This window comes from Heliangelus exortis, chromosome 11, assembly GCF_036169615.1.
Source record: "Heliangelus exortis chromosome 11, bHelExo1.hap1, whole genome shotgun sequence".
Classification (NCBI taxonomy): Eukaryota; Metazoa; Chordata; class Aves; order Apodiformes; family Trochilidae; genus Heliangelus; species Heliangelus exortis.
The window spans coordinates 14842881-14868365 of NC_092432.1; the positions used below are offsets into that span (position 1 = coordinate 14842881).

The following is a 25485-nucleotide window of genomic DNA, read 5'->3' on the forward strand; positions in this document are numbered from 1 at the left end:
GTCAAATCCTTCTTCTCCAATCCAAGAGAAATAATATCATACATTAAATGTCAAATTCAGAAAAGCAGTGCATTAGGAAAAAGTAAGAAAAGTGTTTGAAAGTATTGATTTTTCTTTCTGGGATCAGTTAATTAGTGAGTTCTGTGAAAAATATTATTTACTGAGCAAACGGTTTTATCTGAACAGCCCAAGTCAAAGTTAAACATATCAGTACCTCCTCTGAGGTATTTTTTCTTTCAACTGATACACAGTTAAAATACAGTTAAATTATTCAAACTGTATATCTGTCTGTCCTAGGTCATGTTTTTCCCAACTGATTTTTTTTTGCAAAATAGTAATTGCTGAGTTTAGTTGTTATGGTATGTCAGTTGCTGAAATTAAAGATTTGTTTATATTTAAAAGCTGTAAATTCCACTCTGAAATCTATATAAAGAGCTACCTTTTTTCTTTTGAAATGCTGCATAATAACCACTCGCTGAAGCCCCAGATTTTTCACTTGTCCCCCCAGATTCTTCAGTTGGCCAGGTCATATTCTCTATGGTAAAATATATACCATATTCTCTACTTGCTGTGTCATCTATGTCCTCTGAAGGCAAATTGACACGAACCTTTTAATTTCCATCATGAAAGCAGTCAAATCACATTTGATACCCATTCCTGCTCCTCACCCATTGAATCTCATCTTCAGAGTAGTCTTGGGTCTTAAGGTCTTTGGAACAAAACTGAACTGGAAGGTGCACTCTGCCCCTTGCCTTCAGTGTGAGGGCTGGACAAAAGGGACACTTCTGGGGTCCATGCAGTGTGTGTGCTGGCCTCTCAGATGCAGCTGGTTCACCCTCCAGTGGCTTTCCTGCTGCCTTCTGATGTAAATGTAGCTTCCACCACAGTTCAGAAATCTCTGGTGCTCTCATTTGACAGGTGTTGTAACTGTGACTTTGCGAGAACTTAAATGTGGCCAAGAATAGTCCAAATATGACCACTAACTAGTTTTTAAACTGTTTATGCATCTTAAGTTCTTTAATCCCATCATGAAGCAGGTTGTAGCAGTGGCATACTTGTTTTACACGTGAGGTGGCCGAGGCAACTGGACTCATCCCAGGCCATCCAGACAGGGTCAGCAAAGCTGTAGGCAGATAGCATCCCTATTGTGCTTTTCCTTTGTGCAGTGTATCCAATTGTACGAGGGGGATGTTATTGCCCAAAGCAGGAGGAAGCCATGACTATGCCAATGAAATGCCACATGAGGAGAAAAGGAGGAAAAAGGAAATCTAAACCGGAGGGGTTGGACAACATGGAAAATATTTTTAATATACAATCAGCTAATAAGCAGTGCATTTCAATTACTAGTTTTTAGGTGTGGCATGTTTGACAGAGTTGTTTTTAAAAGATGACATCAGCATCCTGAAAGACCAATGGTGGAAGGCACAAGAGAAACACATTCACATTGTTATCTCGCCACAGTGAATTCTGGCAATAGCAGTGGGGTTCATTTTTCATATGTGATTAATATCTGGGAATCTTGTGGTATTTCTGTGCTCCCCAGAACATTTTTGATGTGAGCAGTTGTCAATCCAGACCTGTGTCCCTGCATCTTCATTCTGCACAGGAAAAAGAGCTGGGAACCTTGCAGTTTGCAAAAGACAGGTCCAGCGGGAGAGAGAAGAGGAATCTTCTCTTACCTGGGTCTGTGGGATTTGTGCTGGAGTTATCTTAGCTGGAAGTCTTGTGATTGAACAACACAAATGCACAAAGTGGTGTGTTGGAATCCTACATGAAGTATACGACCTTAGGGTAAAAATAATTTCTAGTGGACAGTCAAGTAACATTTTCATTTTTCTGCCTACCTTTTCCCCCATTTGGTAGATTGCTCTGTGTCCTGAAATCACCATGTTTCAGTAGCTGAACATTATCTTTATTTGTTTAGTAGCTTGGGCATTCTTCTGTGGCTGAGGTTACTACATAAGCATTAGAAAAATCACCAGGTGAAGCAAAAAAGGACTGCTTGAAATATTTTGCTTTGGTTTTAACTTATTTTTATTAGCTTTTAACTTTGTTAGATGCAGACAGATAAATTAACCTGCTTTCCTTGTCTATTGATCCAAAATTGAAATTGCATTGTGACAGTTCTAATGTATCCTCTTAGCAGCATTTATTTAACCACAGTCTCCCCCTCTCAACCCCTGACTGCAGTGGAGCCAGTATTCAAGGAGTGATTCATTTTATGCCAGCCATTTGCTGGATGATTTCTTTCCAGTCAGACAGTGTGCTATAGCTCAACTGCACGGCCTTTGTGTGATGTCAAATTGAGCAAGGGCTTTTTCTTTTCTCATAGAAGAACGCAGCTCAGAAAAACTGAAGCATCATCAGCAGCTGAAAAGATAAAGCTGTTGTATGTATGCCTGGCATGCAGCAGTGTCATTCTTTTTCCATGTTCTTAGCATGTCACTTGCTAAGTGAATATTGGATTTTTTTTAATGAGATTTAAAGTATGTAGAATCAAGCCCACAAAGAGTATACCAGAATATAGTGATTTACTTATTTTAAAAAAAAAGATAAAATAGATTTTAGAAAGAAACAGCTTTTTTGCACATTGCTTGTTACACCATGCTCTAAAGCTTGAAGTAATAAAGCTGCTCCCTTATTGGCATTCAAACTAATTTTAGTGTAATTACTCATTAACACAGCTCTGCACTGCTGAGCATTCTGCTCACATAGCTGCGTACAAATCAGTTTGTAATGGCACTCATGGCATTTTGAGGAAGAATGGGGAAAAAAGGAAAGGAAATAACCCAATCTTCTAAATACGTTCACAGCTCTCAACAGTACCTAATTGCCACCAAGCTGGTGTTTAATTGGTGCTTTCATTGGGGGAATTTTCTTTTACTTTTCATTGCTCACCTTACTTGTATGATTTACAAGTCCTTTGTGCTTGTATTTGGTTCACAGTTTATTTTTCAAATGCCACTACTTTCTGTTGTGTTTGGCCTATCTACCTATAATGGTGTCAGAAGAAATATTTCTGGTTTTGAGTCTTGTGGAAGGATGAAACCAGATTTGTGTTAGTTTAGGAAATCTTAGTAGCTCTCCCAGACTCTTCATCTTGATGCCTGCAGGTCCTTCAAGCACCGTGTGCATATCATTTAAGTAAACAATGGATCTTTTTCATTATATAGGAAGACAAATACATGACTATGTGGGATTTGTTTTAGATTACGCAGATGAATTTTAAAGATTTATCAGAGGAATTATTTTCATTTTATTTCAATTTAATAATTAAAAAATAATTGCATTATATTTTAAATAGAATCATGTTAAAAGATAGGTAAGTTGCAGCTTTTGTGTTAATCAGTCAATCAAAGATTGGTTCAGAAGTTGCTGTTGCATCTATAAAACATGTTTATTTATTGGTTTGCTTGTTAGTAACATCTTCCCTACAGTTTATCTCTCAAACTGTTTCGTGTTTCTAAATAAAGTTATTAATGTAATTTGTTAATAGGGTGGTAAGAAATCAAAGCTCTCTGCAAGAGGAAAATATGCAGTTGAACTGTAAAGGAAACAGAAATTTAAAATTTGCGATGAAATGGATGTCAATCAGACAGGCACTCTGGGAAAGATGCTGAAAACTATGGGCACCAGGGAGGTGTTTTGCAGACCTTACCTTGTTCCTCAGTGGCAACATGACAAGGAAGGAGTAAAGATAGATGCAGTAAGTAAGGCTCTAGTCCAAGGAAATTCAAATTCAAGCACAGGAGAACCCTGGCTTGTATAACTGAGAGTATCAATCAATTTGACATGGAGTTGGCACCGTAATTGTCACTTTGGAGCAGACTGATGTCAGCTCCAAGTGCTGCTAGCTTCATCTAGAACCTTCTCTGCCCCAGGATGCTGCTGTTGCCTCCTGGTGTGTTGTACTGTGCCATGGAGCAAGAGGGAAGCTGGGTGAGGAGTGACGCTGCTCTGAGCAGTCTGCAATAACACAGCCCTAGGGGCACGGGTGCCTCATCTGAGTGCAGAAAAAGAGCTAAAATGTGGCTCATTTCTGTAAGAAACCTAATTACGGGAACATAACAATAGTTTAGGCTTTGCAATGAATGTGGAATTAATGGTGTTGTCTACTGATCAGGAGCAGGGTGCTGAGGATCACTTAATTGTGATCTGTGGCTGTTAGAGTGTGAAAAAGATAATTAAGGAGGTATTCTTGTGCACTTGTTTCTCTGTGATCTGTATTTTCAGTACCAAAAATTGTATTTTCCTGGCTCTGGGAATCTTGCAGAGTCCTCTAAAGATACAAATATTGAAGTAAAAAGTCTTGATTTTACTAAGAAAACAAGAAGAAACGTGTAAGTGAAATGTGATTAAGTTGGTGATTGTGTTAAACCAGTCTGTGTTTGGGGAGTGAAACTTTCCCATTTGACAGAATCAGCAGTGTCTGAGAGAGGAGAAGGAAGATGAATGAGAGGTTCAGGAAAGGTGGAAGGTGTGATGAAGCAGTAGCAGACACATTGGCACACAGGGAGAGGGAGGACATTGATGCTGTCCCTGTGAGCTCGTTTGTGGTGGTGGTTGTTGATCTCAAGAAATTCACTCTTGTGGTGTTGTGTACAGTGGTGTTTCCTATGAAGTGTCTCATGCTTCTGCTCACGTATTTGTATTCCATTGTGCAAACATGAGAAAAACAAATGGTTTACTCTTCCACCATTATCAGGCGTTGCCTAAGAAACAGAAGTGAAAACACAAAGGTTCTCCCAATTCAAGAGCTTTGAGTGAAATCATGCTTCAGTTGGCACAGTTTTTCTTAGACTTTAAAATCAAGTTGTTGATGATAACCAACTTCTCAGTGCAGCTGAGATGTTCTCAGTGTGAATCCCTGTTAACTGGTTGTTCAGGTAATGTTTCCTTGGTTAGTCTGGGGTTTTATGTGCAGTTTTCTTGTTGTCTATGGAGCAACAAATCCACATGGTAGTAGGTTAAGTGGAGGTGCTGCAGCTTTCAGCCAAAGCTTTACTAGTCCTGAACTCTGTGAGGGCAAGTCTGAGCTATCTGAGTTAGTTTCCATAATTAATAAACGAATGAATAATTTGGCCTCATACATTTCCATGTTGAAAATGTCATTGGGTGTCTTAAGCTTGGTGAATAGTTAAGAATCCAGAAAAAATCAGAGTATCCTGAGCTTTAGGGTTTTGTTACTAATTGTTCTCCCTGTAATGCTCTGTGGAAACTGGGCTCTAGCTTCTCAGAATATTACTGTTAGATTTACTGGATGATTTGCTTTAATAGGATTTGGAGAACAGCTATTTGTACATTATATCTTGTGCTGTTAACTTACCAGCCTTTTAATGCAATAATCCCAGAAATTTATCCTTGCTTTAGAGTAGTAATGCGGAAAGATGTACATGACTTACCTCCAAAAGTTTGCAAAGTCTTCGTTTCATGTGATACAAGAGTTATTCTTGTTAGTACCTTTGTGAAATGATGTAATTTATGTTACAAGAGGGAGGAAAAGCACTGATGGAAAGAAAACAGTGAGCTGTGTGAAAGCTAGGAGTAAATCTCTCCATTGCCATACCAAGGTGGTCACCACGTCTTACCACTGGCAGCAGCAGAACCCAGCAGCTCAGGAAGCAGTTACTGTGTGTACGACCTTCAGTCCCTTATGGCACAACCTGGATCAGTTTGCATTTCTTACATGGATTTTGTGTATTTCGTCTGTCAATTTCATGACTGGGGATGGTCTAAATTAATTCAGCATGTTAATGAAATAAAGTAGAACATTGGATGTCTTTTAAAATAAATAGTACAAGCTGGGGCTTCTTGTTGTTAAATGTTTGCTATTACACCTGGTTTACAAAGAAATTAAAGTCTTGTTTGCCACTGACATGTCCTCTTATGAGGCCATATTTGATCCTCAGTTTTCACCCTCCCTTTCCCTTGCCACTTCATTACTATGGAAATTTGGTCTGCTTGCTCAACAGTGACATGTCTTAATATTTCCCATTAGTTTTCAGTAGCTAGCTTTGCCTGCATGTTGGCCTTCAGTTTAATGGCCTTTTTTGTGTGTGTTCATTTTCTGTTGTTTCCCATTGTGGTTTTGTTTATTTCTTTTGTGGTTTGTTCTTTTTTCTTTTTTTTTTTTTTTTTTCTGCTTTCTTTTTTTAAACCATGGTGATGTTTGCCCTTCATATTCCCCAATGTTTGCACATGACAAGATGTTGCCATCCCAACATTACCTCCCACTTCACTGACCAGTGCCACTAATGACCATCTAGCACCAGCTACAACAGGACCACTGCCTTCAGCCCCGCGGGACGTCGTGGCCACCCTTGTCTCCACTCGCTTCATCAGACTGACGTGGCGGACACCTGTATCAGACCCTCAAGGAGACAACCTCACCTACTCAATCTTCTACACTAAGGAAGGTATAAACAGGTAAAGATCTCACCATGTAAAATGTGTTGTGCTCTTGCATAATTTTTTGTCCTGCAAGCTTTTCTTAGAAGCACTATAAACCTTAAGTCTTCAGTGCTCAAAGTCTTACAGGCTTCAGAGTCAGAGGGTTTAATTTCCCTTCCCTGATGAAGAGTTCATTCTTCTTTGCTTCATTGCTGCATATAAATATCCTTATGGACAGTGCTTGTGCATGGATATGATTGACTGCAAACAGTTGCTACCTGCTTTTAGCAGACTGCTTAGAAACTCAGAGCAAGCACAGATGATAACACCTCTTCAGGAACACCGACACTGCTATAAATGCCATCCACAGCAGGCACAGAAACATCTTCCATATAATCAGTGTGCTATTGAGAGTGAGCAGTCACTTTAGGATTTACAATTCTGTACATGTAGACTGATTCGAGAGAGGAACACTTGGTAGGTGTCAGTTAATTGTCTCCTGGTAATCCCTGTGAATAGAAATTTCAGGAATTTGAAGCATTCCTGAGTTTTTGACCTATTACCCAACGATTTAGGTTAATCTATCTCTTTTTCTTTCTGTTGAGCTCTGCTGCTCAGAATGACAGTTTCAGATCATTGTGATGAGTTTGAAGAAGTTGGAGGTAGCCATTATTTTGAGCAATGCTTAATTAAATGCAAATAGGCTTGCTTATCAGATTTATTCCTCAAGAGAAAATGATCCCTCTACTTCCTGACTAGAGCTTGAGACTCAAAGTTAAGAAAGTAATTTGAAGAGAATTTAAACATTCTGCTACTTATGGTGAAATCTTTCTCAATGGTGTGGACAAATATCTTGTCGAGGCTCGTGACGATTAATTGAGGTAATCAGTAAATTTTTCTTTGCCTCACAATTGTTGTTTTTCTACCACTTCCTTCCTTTGGTGCAATATTCCTTCATATTGGAGATATCCCAAGTAAGACGGGTAAAATGTGGGATCTCACCCACCATTCTTGATTCTTGCCTCACCTCTGGCATGTTCCTGGTTGTAACCTCTCTACCTGTTGTGTTTTTAGAAAGTAATTTGCTCTCCTTATACCAAGTCTTGTTTATAAGGAAACAAAAGGCATCCCCTTTTGTACACTCAAGACTACAGAAATCTAAAAAATATTCCTCTTGGGCCAATAGCAGAACAAAGGGAAAGAGGCATCTCATCATTTGTAGTGAACAAACAAGGAAGCTACAGGACAGCCTGCAGAAACCACTGTTGCCAGTTCCTGAGAAGCAACCCTCTGGGCTCAGGTTAAGGTGATCCACCTTAAAAGTTTACCCAGTGAAGTACTTAAGCTGATGCTTATATATAAGCATGTGTTTTCGTTAACTTCAGTGAAATCTTTATTTGTTTAAGTGTCCTTCTGGAGCACATACTCAGTATTTTCTCACCACACCTTTGATTTTTGGAAGTTTTTTTGTTATGCCTCGGAAAGACAGTTGGGATGGAATGTTTCACAGGGTCATTTGAATCATAGAATGGTTTGGGTTGGAAGGCACTGTAAAGATCACCCAGTTCCAACCCCCCTGCACGGGCAGGGACACCTCCCACTAGACCAGGTTGCTCAAGGCCCCATCAAGCCTGGCCTTGAGCATGTCCAGGTGGGGGGCAGCCACAGCTTCCTTTCTGCAGTGTACAAGGTGTGCAGTTCCTGAGGTACGAGCTCCTGAGTTACATTCCTTTTCTTTTTATCTCTTCAGTGAAAGGAGACATACATGGAGTCAGCACCCATCATAAGGTGTTCCTTAACTCTGCCCTTTGAACTTACTTAGATGTTTGTAAGGTGACTGCAACATGATTTCTGTCCACATGTCCCTGTGCCTCATGTTGGCTTTGTGCCACCAACTGCTTCAGCTGCCCCTGCCCCCAGAGAAATTATATGCTTCATGTTTTAGACTCACTGTCTGCTTGCAGAAACACATAGGCCCAATTTATAAGCAGCAGAAAACAAGGAATTACAGGAAAAATTCAAATGCTGCCAAAGTTTTAGCCGTTATCACTCCTGAAAGGATTAAAGCTGTTTCTGATGGTGTGTAGTGTCTGTTGGGCAGGCTGGAGTGGGACTGAAGTTCTGTAGGAGCTGGATGTCACTCTTTAACAGAGAAACTGAAACAATCTAGGAAAGAGGAGCATTTCAAAACATGGACATCAGTCATGATGGTGGCTTGTTTCTGCTTTTTCGACTTCATTATCTTGCTGTTGGCTTCATTATAGGGAGGCTTCTACTGAGGGAATTGAGTATGCATGAAGTGGGTTATCACAGCTTTATTGACACAGCTCTGGAAGAACTCAGATAATCTGATCAGATAAAAATTACTGTCTTCCTTGTAGATTATTTCACCTTTGTGAATTCCAAATTGAAGACATGTCCCCTGCAAAGGGTATGAAAATTCAAATGTGTTGGGGGTACAAGGAGAGGTTTAATTCTGTGAAACTTCAGACAAGCACTCAGGCAGAAGAAATCCAGACTTTGAAGATTTGGACAAAAATGAAAGAAATAGCCAGCACATTGCTGATACAAGGTGGTAAATAGCACGTATGAGATACTCAAATAATATTAAACCTGCAGTTCAGTGTAGCGTGCTTCAGATAGAGAAAATGGAGTTTAATTGTGTGAAATCAAACTGTCAAAATGTCTTTCTGAGATCCCTGCCAGGCTCTCCAGCTGACACAGCTGGCACAGATAGTATTCACTTCTTAATAATTACATGAATTTGTTGTTGTTGAATGTTAACTTTAAACTTCATATTTCTAGATTAACACTTGTTTCTGGTTTTGAACCGTAGAAGTTTTCCCTTAGGTAACTGATAGCTATTTTAAACTTTAACTGTCATTTCCAGAGTTCTGTAATTGGGGATTAAACTGGAATGAGTTAGAATAACCATGATGTTCTGTAGGGTAATGTAGTTATTCATGTAGACCATCTGTTTTTTTAACCTATTATGCCTACCTAAAACCACCAGAGCTCGTAAAAGGTGCCCAAGGCTTGCTAAGAAAGGGCATAACTGAGAGATTCATGTGCTACTTAATTAAATTAATCTCAACATATTTTTAACTTACTGTTGCGAGGGAATGCACAGCTCCTTGTTATTACTGAAAATAGCAGTACTTTGACATGCCTGTCTATTTTTTGATAAATGTTGTCTTCCCATTAAAATATTTTTAATTATAAGTATTTGTGTAATTTTAAATAATAACCTTGAATTGCTGATTTTTTTTTCTGGAGAAAATCAATGAGTACACTTATGCTTAAGGCAGAAAATGCAATACATTTTGCATGTCAGTTGGAGATGAATGTTACTCCACATCTGTGAATCAGTTGGCACTTATTCTGGGTTTTCAAACACTGTCATTGTGTCTAAGGCACATCTTAAAGGAAGCCATCCATTTGAGAATGTGTTTTCCAGCAAACATTTTGTGCTAGCTAGAACTGGAAAAGTTAGTGAGGGAAAATATTTATCTTTTTCCTCACCCCCCAGTTTGTCATTTCCTGGTGGGTATATTTCTTGTGTGTGTCTTGTGTCTCTTTCAGCTTGTTTCCAGCAAAAATACTTTATAAACATTAAACGAAGATAAGTAGTTTATAAAATTTTTAAATTCAAGTATGCTATAATGATTCTGTTCATTTAACAATGGAAATGTTTAAAAAATCTGAAATAAATCAAGCTCTTCATGCAATTCCATTTTACCTTAGCTTCCATGAAGGAGAATATTCTAGGAAATGTGTTTTACCAGGTCTTTAGTTACAGTGAGGGTAATGTTTTCCTTGTATAGATACAATGTGATAGTGTAGAGATCAACTGGGATGTCAAAATGTTTCTAGCCAAGTTATGCTAAATCAGCTGTTCTAGTTGATTTGAAAAGAAATAAGATTTCGGCTTCATATTTCCATGACAGAAAATAAAGCATAATGGCTGGAAGGTAGGAGAAGAGAGTGTGGAATAATTCTGCGTTAAAAATTATTTAATAGCAGCTAATCATCAGGATGACAATCATCTGCCCTCTACTGCAGAGAGAAACAAAGTCTAGCAGACAAAAGGCAAAGAATTGTATGCAAAGCCATCACATTTTCCATTTTATTTTCTCAGTGGGGAAGTTTGTGGTTCCATCCTTTGTAATACTGCTGGTATTTGTATTTATAGGGTGTAAACAGCTCCTTTCCAAGTACGGGCAGACATAGGTGTTACCCCGGCACAGCTCTGTGAAAGTTTCCGTGACACCAGCAATGTGTTGGAAATAAAGTCTTTAGTTACTTGATGAATAATCTTTTCAATCTTCTTCTCAGTCCTGAGCTTGGTAAGAACCAACCAAGCTTCCTGCACGCTGTTCAGCACAAGCCCGTGCTCCCACAGAGGAGGAGCGGGTTCTCTGGGACTGGGAGGTGTGAGGGGCAGTAATCCCTCTGCTCGCCTCAGTGCACAGGGTGCATTCTCCCAGCTGCACTGTGTCTTTCAGCTTGCAAAATGTCAGCCTCATGATGCGCCAAACATAACTTCTGCCCACAGGTCAGGCTGGTGAGGGCAGCAGAGATGCGGCAGATGTTGCCTGAGTTTGATTCCTCTACTTGGTGGATGAGAAGTTCCACATGAACCATCAGTGTACACTTGCATCCCAGACAGCTAAACTGGATCCTTGGCTGTATCAAGAGAAGTGTGGCCAGCAGGCTGAGGGAGGGGATTCTCCTCCTTTACTCTGCTCCCATGAGACCCCACCTGGAGTACTGTGCCCAGTTCTGGAGTTCCTTTTACGTGCTGGAGCATGTCCAGAGAAGGCCCATGAGGATGATCAGAGGGCTGGAGCACCTCTCTTATGAAGACAGAGTTGGGGTTATTCTGTCTGGAGAGGAGAAGGCCTTATTGTAGCCTTCCAGTTTCTGAAGGGGGCCTACTAGAAAGCTGGTGATGGACTTTTTAGGATGGGGGAGGGAATGGACTCAAACTAGAGGAGGGTAGATTTAGATTGGAAGTTAGGAAGAAGTTCTTTACCATGAAGGTGGTGAAACACTGGCACAGGTTGCCCAGAGAGGTGGTGGAAGCCCCATCCCTGGAATTTTTTAAGGCCAGGCTGGACAGGGCTCTGAGCAACCTGCACTGCTGGGAGGTGTCCCTGCTCACGGCAGGCGGGATTGGAAATAGATGATCTTTGAGGTTCTTTCCAACCCTGAAAATTCTACAATTCTATACTTGTGTGCTAACAGCCTAAAGGCCACAGCTGCTGGCCGGGGTCTACATGAGTCAGAGCCCCTTGGTGTCCTTAGTAAAGTTTGGAGGTAGAATACATTCAGACAACTCCTTTGAAAAATACAAAAAAGGCAGCTCCACAAAAATGACTTAAATCTCATCAGACTCTCTGCTGCTTAAATATTTCTTCTTTTGGCTTCAGAGCAGTAGGATAAACTGTCACGATGAATTATTGCGTGTTGATACAAGAATAACAAAGGAACTACTTAGAATTTGTGATGTTGCATCTTCAGTGCATTTTTTTTTAAGAGAAGTTACAGTATCAGAAGCTGTTTGTCATCAGCAATTTTGGGATATTATCGTTATATTATGTAGCCTGTGCAGCATAAATAACACCACATCATTAACACATTAGATATATTCAGACAGGATACATCTTAGCAACAGCTTTTACTTACCCCTCAAAAACCCTCTTACTAACTAGGGGTTGTTTCTGTTCCCAAACCTATTGTTTCCTAAAGGGAACGAGTTGAAAATACAAGTCGTGCTGGAGAGACACAAGTAACAATCCAGAACCTGATGCCAGAAACAGTTTATGTCTTTCGAGTTGTGGCTCAGAACAAGCACGGCCCTGGAGAAAGCTCAGTACCGCTGAAGGTGGCAACTCAGCCAGAAGGTAAGCTGGAAAGATTTTGAGTCTTCTTGACTTTGGGATTGACTTTTTTTTTTTAAATTTTGGTTTTCTCTATTTCTGACTTTTCCCAGAATGTTAGAAGTTGCATTTGCAAAGGGTAGTTTCAAAATGCTTTTCCAACACTCATATGATTTATTCTCATCCTTAAGGAGAACTGATAGGACATTCCTTGTTAAATTCTCTAAAATTTCTGTTATAAAAGAAATACTTTAAAATTTTCATTCATTGGAACAGGCAAAAAGGAAATCTTTAAGAAATCATGAATTCAGATCACACAGGACAAGAGGTATCTGACCCTGGGAGCAGGATCTCATGTAGAACTTTAGTCCCGCCTTTACGTGCACTGTTGAATCCACGTGAAATCCTAAAATATGAAAGAATACCCATCTTTTAACAGGAGATGGTTATTTGTGAGGGTGACTCCAGAATACTTAGGTATGGCAAATGTTAATGGTAAGGCTTGGTGATGAGCAGAATTCATGATTGCATTTCAGTTCAGCTTCCTGGTCCAGCACCCAATATCCGAGCCTACGCCAGTTCACCCACCTCCGTTACTGTCACCTGGGAAACACCATTGTCTGGGAATGGAGAAATCCAGAACTACAAGCTGTATTACATGGAGAAAGGGCAAGACACGGAACAGGTACAGAGCCTGGCTCTTCCTGCATTATACAGCAATGCTATTAACAGCATTTTTTAATTTTAACTTAGATTTCCAGAAACACCTTGCAAAGTGTTCATTGTTCTGATAAATAGAATCCTTCAGCCCTTAGCACAGAAATATTTAAAATTAAAATCTGGCGTGAAATGAGTATGTCTTTGAATTAAAGCAGTATTTTATGTGATGACTTATTTAGACACTCATCATCATTACATAGCTTTTGGGGATGTCCATCATATCACAAGATAAAAACTCCAATAAAAGCTATATCATCATGTAACAGTTCTGGTTGACCTTGTGTCCAGGATGCTGGCATGGTTCTTAATGGTTGGCTGGTTTTATATTACCAAAATGGCTAATTATGGAGTTTAGCCACATCCTTATTTGGAATTCTTCTTACTTCTTGAGTTCCTTGATCCACTGATTGATATTTTGATAGTGTTGAGTGCCTAATGGTTTAATTATTTTTACAATTCTACTGAAAGTATCCAGTATGTTCTGTACAAATGTATGTTGCCACCTGAGAATATTCTTAACCTTGGGAGGATTAATCCCAGTCATTTAATTTCCCATCTGATTACATATGAATATGACTCCACCTTTAAAAAAAGCTAGGGGAGGAGTATTTTTGTTACCTTCTAAAATAATTTTTGACACAGATTTTTAAATGGGAAAGTCCTATTCTTCATATAAAACTCTTTTCTACTTCTGCATCCCACTGCTTGTAGTAATAATTTCCATAGTAATAATGGGCAAGGTTGACAGATCCCTGACAGGCCAGGTGTCCATGTTATGATTCAAATTGGATAGGCAAGATTTTCTCCTGCATGCTCTCTGTTAACATCTTTATGACTACTGGCTGTACAGAACCAAGTGGGTTGGATCTGCAGGTGCTACAGAAAGGTGTCATTCCTGCTTTTGACTTTATTACTGTCCTGAAAGTCTAAGACATTTCTAAAAGCTGCAGCCCTGATTCTGACCTTGGCTTGTGTGTATGGTTCCTTATGAACAGGATGTTGATGTCGGAGGACTCTCCTACACCATTAGTGGGTTAAAGAAATACACTGAGTATAGTTTCCGAGTGGTGGCTTACAATAAACATGGTCCTGGAGTCTCAACCCAAGATGTTGTTGTACGAACATTGTCAGATGGTAAGCTGCTTTATTCAATTTTTTTTTTTTTTTTTTTTTTGTGCAGAAATTACTTGGTAATTTCCTTTAGGTTAATTTTTAACCAGAGTTCTATGGCTTTTGTTCATTTTTGCCCTGTTCTGTTAATAATGTGGTTGTTGCTCATGGCCATAGATGAGGAAAGTTCCCCTGGAGGCTTCTCAAATTGGGTGAAGGAAAATTACTATACCTGCAGAAGCATCTGGTATTCTGATTATGAAACAAAGGTGTCCTTCATTTCAACATCAGTAATTTATTTCATGGGTTATTGAGTCTACAAAGTATTAAGAGTGCATAGAAGAGCAAACTTTGGCTTTTGGAGATTTTTTTTATTTTATTTTAATTGTGGTCGTATGGGAACATATTGCGTGTCTCTGTACTTTAGCACATTATATGCAATTAAATCAATTGCATATGATAGTAAAAGCAGGAAGTGGTAACAGTATTTTTTGTAAGGCAAATGAAGAGGTAATGTGATTTAATATAGACAAATGAACAGTTGTAGAAAGATCAGAGTTAAGGGAACATTTTTTTAATGCAGAAGTTTAATTACATGTAAGAACAGCCAGGCCAAAGTTATGCCCAGCCTGGAATCCTGTCTCCAGGAGTGACCAAAAGCAGAATAGATGAGCTGAGTGTATCCCAAATTCTCTCTGTGTCCAGAAGTTTGTTTCTGGGGGACCCTGAAGTGGTTTCTGTGTATTCACTAATTCACTTCCTCTCCTGTAAACCCTGTCAGGATCCTCTTTAACCCATGTCACCTTTTGTCATTCACAACATCAAGTAGACAAAGAGCCTACCACTAAATTTTCTGTGAAAAATCATCCCTGTTTGTCTGTTTTCCACTTTCCAAAGTCACAGAAATGATTAGCTATTTAATTTCTGGAAGCTGTTCCAGCTTTCTGTTCCCTTTTCTGGACTTTTTCCCAGGTTTCTTTTCTTCTGTATGCTTTTAAAAATTGAGGTAGAGCAAACTGAAAGTGTATTACAGATGCAAGTGTGTATTTACTAGCATTTGACTGGCTTCCTTGGCTCATGCTGGGCGCTGAGGTGACGTTTTTGAGGTAGGCTGTTCTTTGTGGAATTAGTCTGCTTAGAGTCATCATTTTGCATTTAGTCACAGTAATTTTTTTCACGTGTGTAACTTCATCTACCAAGAATTTCATCAGTCACTTCAACATCCAGGCACAAAATGTCCTGAGGTCTTTCTGCGGTTTTTCACCATCAGATCTTGTCTAGCATTTGTCACCTTTCTGCTTATCTTCATTTAATCCCTTACAGATAAGTTGAGACACAGGAGCTCCACAGGTCATCTCCTACCATGTACATTCCTACTTTCTTTTAACTAGCTGTTTGCTCAGGCAAGGACTTCTCTTCTCTCCCCAGGTTGGTTCATTTACTAAGAGCTCTCCAGCAGATTTGCAATGCAGTATTTCCCTTTAAAAAATGAAAAATGCAGATTACTCCTCCATGTATTTAATGCTTTATTAGAGCTTCAGTGTATCTGCCCAGTGTAGGTTTCTGCTTATTATTTGACATTTCCAGTTGCTTCTCAAACAGAACACCTGTTAAATGCCACATTTCTCATCTCCCAGTATCAAGGTATCTTGTGAGAGGTTACAGCCTACTCTAGGTCATGCAACTGTTCCGTTTTCAAGTTCCTTGAGAAGTCCCAGGTGAATAACCCTGGTAACATGCTGCTGGTTGTTCTGTCTGATTCTTCCATAATCCTTCATAGCAGCATTTCAGTCTGAGAAATCTTGAATATCCCATGTACAGGGTGAACCCTGTACAGGTTCCTTGCCATGGAAACCGCTCCTCTTCCTACCACTCAGTAAAAATGCAAAATTCATTGTATGGCCTTATTTTTATTTCTTCTGTCATACCCTGACCATCTTCTAACTTTAGAGTTTCTACTGATGGGCTTCCAGATCCTTATTTGTTTGAAGAAGAATTTGTTATTATTTGCAAGTTTTACTGAAGTTTGTTCTGCCTCAAGTTCCACATTTAACCTACAAAAATGTTTTCTACAGCTTTCTGGAGGATGTTGTCTTGCTTCTTACAATCTTAGAGCCTTCCTGCTTAACCATGCTCTTCTCCCCTTCAATCTTTCAAACCTTTCTGGATACACATTTTCTTCATGTGTTTTCTTGTTTTTCTTTCTTGCGTGTTCCCAGTAGGGGTTTCATTCTAAGCCTCCTTTAGCTTCTATTTAACAAGCTTCTTTGCTTCTGTGTTTTCATGCAGTTTTTTTGCTCCTAATCTCATGATGTTACTATGGTTTCTTGCAAAATAGTACTTCACGTATTACGATTTGAATCAAAGTTTTTTCACTGCTTATAAGGATTGCTTCTCTTCTTATGGTCTTCCTGATCTATCATGTATTGCAACTAGGAATGTAATCCCTGCATCCCACCCTGATGGAGGGCATTTCCCTTACCACTGTCTGGTCCTTGCAGTCTCTCTGAACCATCAGCATGATCCTCCTGCCTGGTTGCTCGTTATGCACTGAAGCAGACTGGGCTCTGCCTTTCCTCTGAATGTGTGGGATGTCAGCCCATAGGAATCCATTTTATGTCTTGGCCTGCTGCTTAATCTGATCTGAGTCTTAAATTTAATGAACGGTGACCATGGGGAGATACGTGTATGTGAGTATATTTACATGCATGCATCCTTTCCTGTGTCCTACTGGATTGTCTTTTCTCTTGCCAAGTCTGCAAAATATGCATTAATTATTAATCACTCCTTGTGAAACCTGTGACTTTTTCTAAGGTTGTTCTGAAAGCAGTCACCAACTGTGTAAAACACACACAGAGAACAGTTTAGCTTTGTTTCATTTCCTCCTCTTAACCTGTGTTGCTTTTTAAAGGATGCAGCACTTAGTCCCTCAGTCTGGTGATTTCAGATTTGGTTCAGATGAGGAGAGAAAAAAACAAATCCATTTTCTGTTGTGGGATATTGAGAGAGGGTTATTTATTTAAGCACACCCCAGTGTGTCTTTCACTTAACACAAACCTAACCTGCTTTCCCTTTATGCCTTCTGGAGTGGTTTCTTAGGTATTGTTGTAGCTGGTGTGAGTTATTTGGAAAATACATTGTTCAGGCCAGAACAGTCTTTAGCCCTGTTGTGCTACTTCCCTGTCTTTGTGCTTTGCTGCAGCCTCACTTTCCTGCCAGGGAACACTTATCTCTGCCTTTGAAATTACATTCGTGAGTCTGAAGTGCTGTGAGGAGGTTTTCTTTGCTCTCAGGTTCTCTCTTGAGTGTCCTTGTTGTCTAATGGACTTTCACTGTCATGCCCAGAAAGTTGCTACAGCTGGTAAAGAACTAACAAGGAATGGAGAGTCAGAAGCAAAAATTTTCTTTGTGATGCACTTTACCTCTTCAGGAACACAGAGACATGTTGACTGGGATGTTTTCCTGTTACAGAAAGTAACGATAACAAAAACCATGGCTATAATTGTTAATGTGGATTCCCAGAATCCATCATATAAACTAAAGGCTTGATTTTGAAAAGTACTGAATGTGATTTCTTTTCTTAAAGTGTATGGGAGGTACCTTTGAACATAAGACACTACATCGCAGTTATCTAAATAAAAAGAGACCTGAATAAAAAGCAAGCTTGTTCTTGGTGGTGAAAATAAAAGAAATTTGTCTTTTGTGATGAAGAGCCTCCGAAGCAAGTCTTGTTATTTTGTACTTTCAAAATGAGTGCTAGCAGAGAGCAGTTGTGTATGGAAATAGAGTATTTGATACAGTATATGGAAATGTTGGAGGTGTAATTCCTTTGATGTTTCTAGTCCCCAGTGCTCCACCACAGAATCTGACGCTGGAGGTGCGGAATTCTAAGGTAAGGTGTGGAGAATTTCCTGTTGGTAATGGTTAAAGAAATGATTGTTGGGTCTTAGATGGAATAAAATTCAGAGCTGCTTTGGGTCTTCTTTCTGCGGTGCTGCTTTTGGGCTGTTTGTGTTGCCCAACAGGAGAATTTCTGGAATGCATTGAAGCATTAGAAACTCTGATCCAGATATGGGTTGAACATAACAGAATGCAGTGAAGACAGTGACAGTGTAGCAAAGCACAGAGACTATGAAGAGGTTTAATCAATCTCAATAGCTTGAAGCAGCAGAGCTTAAATGTGTTCTTGTTGATGAACTGTTGTTTACTGTGTGAGCACATAAACATTTTTATGGTGTCTTGGGCACTTGAAAGAGAAGATTTTATACTTGGCCATTACAACTTTGGTTGTTTTAAAAGCCTTTTCTAAACCTTTTTTCAAATACCCTCTTCTACTGCCTGCATGGTTAAAAGTAAATAACTTCCTTCACATAAGGTGCAGTTCAGGTAACTTGTACCCTTTGGAGAAAATACCAGGTAGATTCTCAAGTAAACCATATCTTAAGATAACACAAAGTAAATGAAAGGGAAGCCCAAGGCACCGTTTGTGAGGTTGGAATCAGAAGGTCTCAGAAGGTTGAAACACTTTGAGGTGAACATGGATAGGCATGTGTATGACCTGAGCTGCTGCTGAATCACAGGCTTTTGAGCAGGCAGCCTACAGTTTGCTCTGTGAAAATGCAGTGTTTTCTGTATGCATGCTTTATCCTGTGTTTGGTGAAGCATTAGGACTAGAGTGGTTTCTCTGGCTGCGTGAGAGGCAATGACTTTGTAATAACCTTCTGCTTTCCACAGAGCATCGTGCTCCACTGGCAGCCTCCTCCAGCAGGGACACACAATGGACAAATCACTGGCTACAAAATTCGCTACCGTAAGGTGTCCCGCAAAAGTGATGTAACAGAGAGCATTGGTGGCACCCAGCTTTCTCAGCTAATCGAAGGTGAGTTATTATTTGCAAGCATTTGTTTTCAGTAAAGGAATTTTTAGGTGCTTTAGTGGGCTGAGGCTCAGACACATCTTTATGTAGGGTTCTTGCCTTGTAATTAAAAATTTAAGCACTTAAAATGAGTGTTTATGAGATAGTGTTCCTTGCTAGTTGCCACCGAAGTCTCGTGGCCTGTTTTCTAAGCCTCATTTTATCATGGATTTGCTAAGTGGCCTGGACAAGTCCTTTCAAACCCTTTATAAAAGGCATGGGAGTTGCATGGAGAGGATGGTCCTGAGCTCTATAGTCTATAGAGGATGCCAGAGATTACTGGGTGTTGGGAAGCGTCACCTCTTTGCAAGTGGATGTAATGCAGGTGTGCTCACCCACAAGGCCAGCTCAGAGTCCTGTATCTGCAAAATCATCCCACCTAGTTTCACCATCAACTTTTTTCCTTCGTTCTAGCAGAGGTAAAATATATCCTCTTTTTATTTTGTACGCTTTGAAAATCTAACTTAGTACATTGCTTAGAATAAATTATATATTGGTAGCAGAAATAAGCACTATGTGAGAACAGGGTCAAGACTACAGTCTGGTAGTTTTTTTAAATTTCTGTAAATGAGCACTTGGTCAAAAGAGAAAAAATTGTGTCTCTAGAAGATGAATATGCACTTTTCAACAAGATGTTTTGATTTGTTTCAGAAACTCCAGCTGTGACTCAGTATGTTTTGGTTTTCTCGGAGTAGGCATTGTGCCTGTAACTGGGCTATACTTTTGCCAAAAGCAAAGCCTGGTTAAGAAATTACAGGCATCAGATTTTGTGGCCATGGTAGGCTGGAAGATTTTTTACCATCAGATTACAGTTGGATTTTACTTGGAGACTGTGATTCCTGTGCCATCAGCTGGAATTACTATCTTGATATCGTGGATACTCTTTGTCTCTTAGGTCTGGAGCGAGGTACTGAGTACAGTTTCCGAGTAGCTGCCTTGACTGTTAATGGCACTGGACCAGCCACCGACTGGATATCTGCAGACACTTTTGAGAGTGATCTGGATGGTAAGTTCATAAGTGTGAATGTTTGTGTGACATCAGAATTACAATATCAGTGTTTCAATATTTAAATAATAACATAAGATTCATACAATAGTAATAATGGCTCAACTTCTATATTGTAACACAATTCATCTTCTTAATTATGCAGAGATTTGCATTCAATGAAACAGAGGTAGGAGAACTCTTTTCCTTGAGGGAAATAGAATACTGATTATGTATTTATGTAGAACCTGAGTTATGCTAATGAAACTACTGGAGTACACCTCCAGGAGTCCAGGATGCTGATTGGATACTCGGAGATTCAGTGCATTGGTGGACTGGACATACTCCTTTTGGCTGCAGTGTGGAATATCAGTGTCTGGAGTTGTTAATTTTGTCAGCTGGGAGAGATGTCACTGTAGGCAGGAAACAGTGAAAAAAGAGTGTTGTCACCAGTAGACCTCTGCAGTCTTATCACTGTGTTGCATTGGTACCATTATTGGCTTTCTTAAAATATTCTTCCTGTTATTTTTCTGGGGGTTGTTTTGTTTTGTTTTGTTGGGGTGTTTTTTTGTTTGTTTTCACTTAGACTCTTTTAAAGAGAACATTTGCCCCCCAGTAACTGTTATTTTGCCATTTTAGAAGAAAACGGAGGTGGATTATATTTTCAATACTGATGGACTAGTATGGACCATATCTTCTGTCAGAAATGAAGTCTTTTCCACCAAAGCCATCAATTTAGTACTTAGGTTTTGGCTTAGTTAAGGTCTTGTCTAAGACCTGTTAACCATTTGGACTCGATGGTCTTTAAGGTCTTTTCCAGCCAAGGTAATTCTGTGATTCATATGTGATATACAGACCTCTATTAACTTCTTGTTTTTCTAATGTAGAATTTAAGAATATAAGCAGAAAATGTTCTGTGAATAATTCTGACTTTTGATAGTCAGTCCAAACGTCTGCTATTTACTACACTGGAATAAATTGCAAGTTCTTGGAAGAATTCAAGTGAATAAATTTGTGAGCATCTCCCAGAATCTAAGAGCAATTTAGATGGAAGAAAAATGCCATTTTTAAAAAGATGGCTGTGACAAATGTCTTTGGAGCCTGTGTGGAGCTGGACATTCTGGGTAGACTGTTCCTATTTCAGAACAGCTTTTTATTAGTGGTGCTGCATACCAGTTACCTTACGCTTGTTGCGGGCCAGTCTCCCTCTGAGCTTTACTGATGTAGCTGGAGGGTGATTCTGGCTCAATGCTGCAGGATCCAGTAATGTCTTTCATGGCTGTGAGGCTTGAGATTCAGTTATTCTGGAACCTGGAAGACAGAATAATAAAAGAGCTTTAATATTTGCTCTCCACTGTTGGAAGATTACTTCAAGAGTCAGCTGATGAAAGCCCTTGAGAGCTCAGGCTTCAATCTTTGTGTTAATCCAAGCTGATGTTCAGATTAATACTTGTTCTCTTATTGCTTACTCTCCATTGCTTCATCACGAGCAGAGCAAACCCCAATGTTAACAGTAGAGTTTGGTTTTGTAGTTGTTTCAAATTTACTTTGTAGAGCTGAAATTACTTACATCTGTGTGTCAGCCTTCCTCTAACTGGATATGACACAATCTTGCAGCTTTGAGAACCCACTAGTTCCCCAAACTGGACTAGAGCTCTGTAAATGGGCAGCACTTACACAAGGTAAGGAACATGTGCTCTGCTTTTGCATTACAGTTAACAATACTTTTCCAGAGTTAAATCATGATTAAATTTAAATAGGGAGAAGGACGGGGAAGGGAAGAAAAGAACCATTTCATTCAGTGTTTGATTTTATAGGGTTGTTTTTTTTTTTTCAAATTGGAATGTTGCTGTCCTTGCAGAAAGTGTAACTTACTTAATGCATACGTTTAACAATGAATAAAGGAATAAAAATTCACAGTTAAGTCAATGTACCTTGGTATTCATACCATTCTGTATGCATGTACTTGTGTATTTGTGTACTGGAAAGATGATGTATGTTTTTTTGTTTGTCTTTCTTCAGTAAGCTCATGTGGATGATTTTTAAATCTGTTCAAATATATTCATAGCTATTCTTTAATTTTTGGGGTTCAGTAAACATGGAGGGCATAATTCCTTTTTGTTCCACAGCTGCTTTTTAAATTTAAACAGAAAATAATTATCCACTTTATAATGTCATCAGTGTAAATCGGAGACAGACTCGTGTAATTTAGGTTCAGTAGCACTGTGTAATTTTGCAGAGTTGGTGCAAACTCTATCAGGAGTTCATATTCAAGAGGTGTTAAACAACTGGACAGCGTGTATTGCCAACACCCCAACTTCTGTGCAGTTAAAACTGTCATCTCTTATGTTGCAGCTCTGTAGCTTTTCTGTACTTAATAGTTGTGAACTTCGATTGATCAGTTGTGTCAGCTGGAGACCATGAACTCCCTGGGCTCACAGGCCAGTGGCAAATTATAATCCAAATAATCCTGTTGTGATGCTTTATTCCAATGTTTTTAGATAAATGCAGCATGTTTCAATTAAATGAAATCCCTGCAGGAAGCAGTTCTCTCTGAACTGATTTTATTTTAGAGTGGAGAACTCAGCTTACTGCTGCAAAGAATTTAGTAAAACCTGGCAGTATACAGCAGGCTCCAGTGGCCTGGGAAAAGGACTTACTTCTTTTTTGAAAAGTTTAAACAAAGCTGTGGACACTAGTAGGCACAGTTACACATTTAGATTGCTGTTAAGTTCTCATCAGTGGGGAAAAATGTTTCAAGAAATTTATATGAGGATTGAAGTGACACATTGTGGAAGTCGTTCTGTTGTTGCTGATCCACATTCCATCGCTCTGTTAGGTTGTGATTAAATTTGTGTTATTTGTGGGGGTGGGATTCGAGCACTTGATAGGGGACTATATGAGTATTTTTTCATCTTGTGGTCTGGTTGTCGAGGCCCTGCATGTATTTTGTGAATTACACTTAAGAGGCTCAAGGATTTAAACAGCAACAGGTGTAGGACAAATCATGCAGCACATGCAATATCCAGTTTACTGACAGTTCTTAGAGCTTTGAAATATTTTATATAATTCTCCTACAACGAGCTCAGGAGCATTTCCGTCATCATCAGTGTGTTTTCTGTGTTACCATCTTAATGCCCACACATAAGCAATAGTATGTCGATTGAAATATTACAACTTGAAACATGCACAAACATCAAAGTCTGCCTGGAAGATCTGATACTTTTCTTCAATATAGCTGTCCTTTTTTTGAAGACAGTATCTATTAGATTACATTAGTATATGAAACTATGGTAATTTTCTTCTGCTTATTAGAGTTCTTTGCTCTCTCTTGTACAATAAAGCTCTCTTTCCTTTGGAGCAGACTCATTTTAATATAGACACAGAGCAGAAGTGCTACGTTTGACTTAACTAACTCACACCTCTTCATGTAATTGCCTTTACTTAAGAGAAATCCTTTAAATGTACCCTTTTTCTTTAACAGAAACTCGTGTTCCTGAAGTTCCCAGTTCCTTACACGTCCGCCCACTTGTCACCAGTATCGTAGTGAGCTGGACACCACCTGAAAACCAGAACATCGTGGTGAGAGGCTATGCTATAGGGTATGGCATTGGCAGTCCTCATGCACAGACCATAAAGGTGGACTATAAACAGAGGTACTACACCATCGAAAACCTAGGTAAGAAAAGATAATTAGCATCACTGCCCAAGTTTTACCTCTCATTTATGCTGTTACTCTGTTCTGATTGTGGTATTAAAAATAAATAAAACTACCTACATGTTTTTAGGAGGATCTTTTTCCTTTTTCAGGTGTTATACTGGATGCCAAAGTGTTGAAACATTTCCAATAAATTCCGTTTTTTAATGGAAAGAGAGCCAGAGGAATTTTTAAAAAAATTTTTTTTTAAATTAAAAAAAAAAACAAACACAGAATCCAGAATTCACTAAGTTTGAAGCACAGTGTATTTTGATTTGATGCTTTTTATAAAAACTTCCATGCTGAGCCGCATTCCCTTGTTCTCCTGGAGCTGGAGAACAGGTGGCTTCAGGCAAAAAATAATCTTTAATGTCACCAGTAGGTAGTGGAATCTACTTTAAAACAGAAATACAGATGCACCGTTCCACAGAATACTCTGTGGTAGGTAAAATACCATGAAAGCAAAATAAATACTAATATTATGAACTGCTGAGAAGTTCCTTAAAATTGGAGGTTTTATAGTAGAGCAAATTAAAATGTTCACTTTGAAATGTTTATGCTCACTATTTTTTTGACTGCATTTAAGGTAGATTTGCTGTGACTACACACTTCCACTGCATTAGCAGCAGGTCTGAATGGAGACTTTTTCAATTCAAATTTAGTCTAGTTATTTAATGTATTTCAGTTAAAAAACAAAATACCCAACACAGAGAATGTAAAGAAGCATCAAATGGAATTCCCTTTTAGGGGTTGTAATAAAAAGATATGTCTTTTTTCCCTTCAGACCCAAGCTCCCACTATGTCATAACCCTGAAAGCATTTAACAATGTTGGTGAAGGAATCCCTCTCTACGAGAGCGCTGTGACGAGGCCTCACTCAGGTAAAGGCCAGGGGCTGCTTTTGGGTTGTGCACAGCTGGAAATGCTGTGTGTGCAAGGCAGCTGCAGACGTGACCATGTGTAGTGCAAGAGTCACGTTTGCCAGTGCCATCAGGTTGGCTTTGTTTCTGTGCCTTTGTTGGCCTTACTGTTCCAGTGATTGCCTTGTGTGTTTTAGCCATTTATGAAACCACCTGGAATCGTTTTCATTTTTAAATTACAAAACTTACCTTTCAACTGCTGCTAGTAAAAAGATACTGTTATATTAGCACAGGTTGGGTGGGTTCAGGGCTAAACTCAAGAGCCTTATTTTGATTTTTATGGAAAAGGTTATGTTTTTTGAGTCTTCTAAGCTGAAAGTTTAATCTGATGCCCATGTTTTCTTTAAGTTCAATATGCTGTCACTACACAAGTATTTGTTGTTGTTTTTTTGTTTTGTTTTGTTTTGCTGTTGTAATACAGTAATAATTTTAAGCAGAAAAATTTATTTACAAGTGAGCCATTAGTATGCTGTAGCTCACCATGCTTGCCCCTAGACTGTTGACACTGCTTAGTTATTTTGTGTGGATGTTAACCCCTCTGTTTGTTTTAGTCTTCTGAAGAGGAGTTCTTACAGATTTTATATCAGTTTTATTACATTGATTGGAACTATAGTTTCTTCAGTTGTTACAATTTTACATGATACTTGGACCTTGGCATTAGCATTTTTTAAAAGGTGATGGATTTTCCCTGTAATTTTTATCAAGTGGCACTTTCCCATCTAGAAATCATCCAGCTCTTTTTCCTCCTGGTTGTTTTCTGGAAGAGGAATCAGTGGGTGTTCTGAGGCAAATAAAGTCAAAGTTAAGATTACTGAATGTTGGGGTTCTTAGGCCTTGGTTGAATACACTGAACACTACTGTGATTGG

At 39.1% G+C, this 25485-nt stretch overlaps 1 protein-coding gene across 11 annotated transcripts in view; it reads left to right on the forward strand.

Annotated features, from left to right (window-relative positions):
* Positions 1 to 25485, forward strand: part of NEO1 (neogenin 1) — a 191438-nt gene that overhangs the window by 136867 nt on the left and 29086 nt on the right. For 7 of the 11 annotated variants that reach the window (XM_071754849.1, XM_071754845.1, XM_071754854.1 and 4 more), the window contains 9 exons: positions 6207 to 6426; positions 12142 to 12296; positions 12809 to 12957; positions 13988 to 14126; positions 17945 to 17994; positions 18837 to 18981; positions 19913 to 20023; positions 23487 to 23681; positions 24484 to 24579. In XM_071754849.1, the coding sequence (XP_071610950.1) occupies positions 6207 to 6426; positions 12142 to 12296; positions 12809 to 12957; positions 13988 to 14126; positions 17945 to 17994; positions 18837 to 18981; positions 19913 to 20023; positions 23487 to 23681; positions 24484 to 24579 (1260 nt within the window). The remainder of the gene's footprint in view (positions 1 to 6206; positions 6427 to 12141; positions 12297 to 12808; positions 12958 to 13987; positions 14127 to 17944; positions 17995 to 18836; positions 18982 to 19912; positions 20024 to 23486; positions 23682 to 24483; positions 24580 to 25485) is intronic. The other 4 variants (XM_071754848.1, XM_071754855.1, XM_071754851.1 and 1 more) reach the window with 1 other exon arrangement.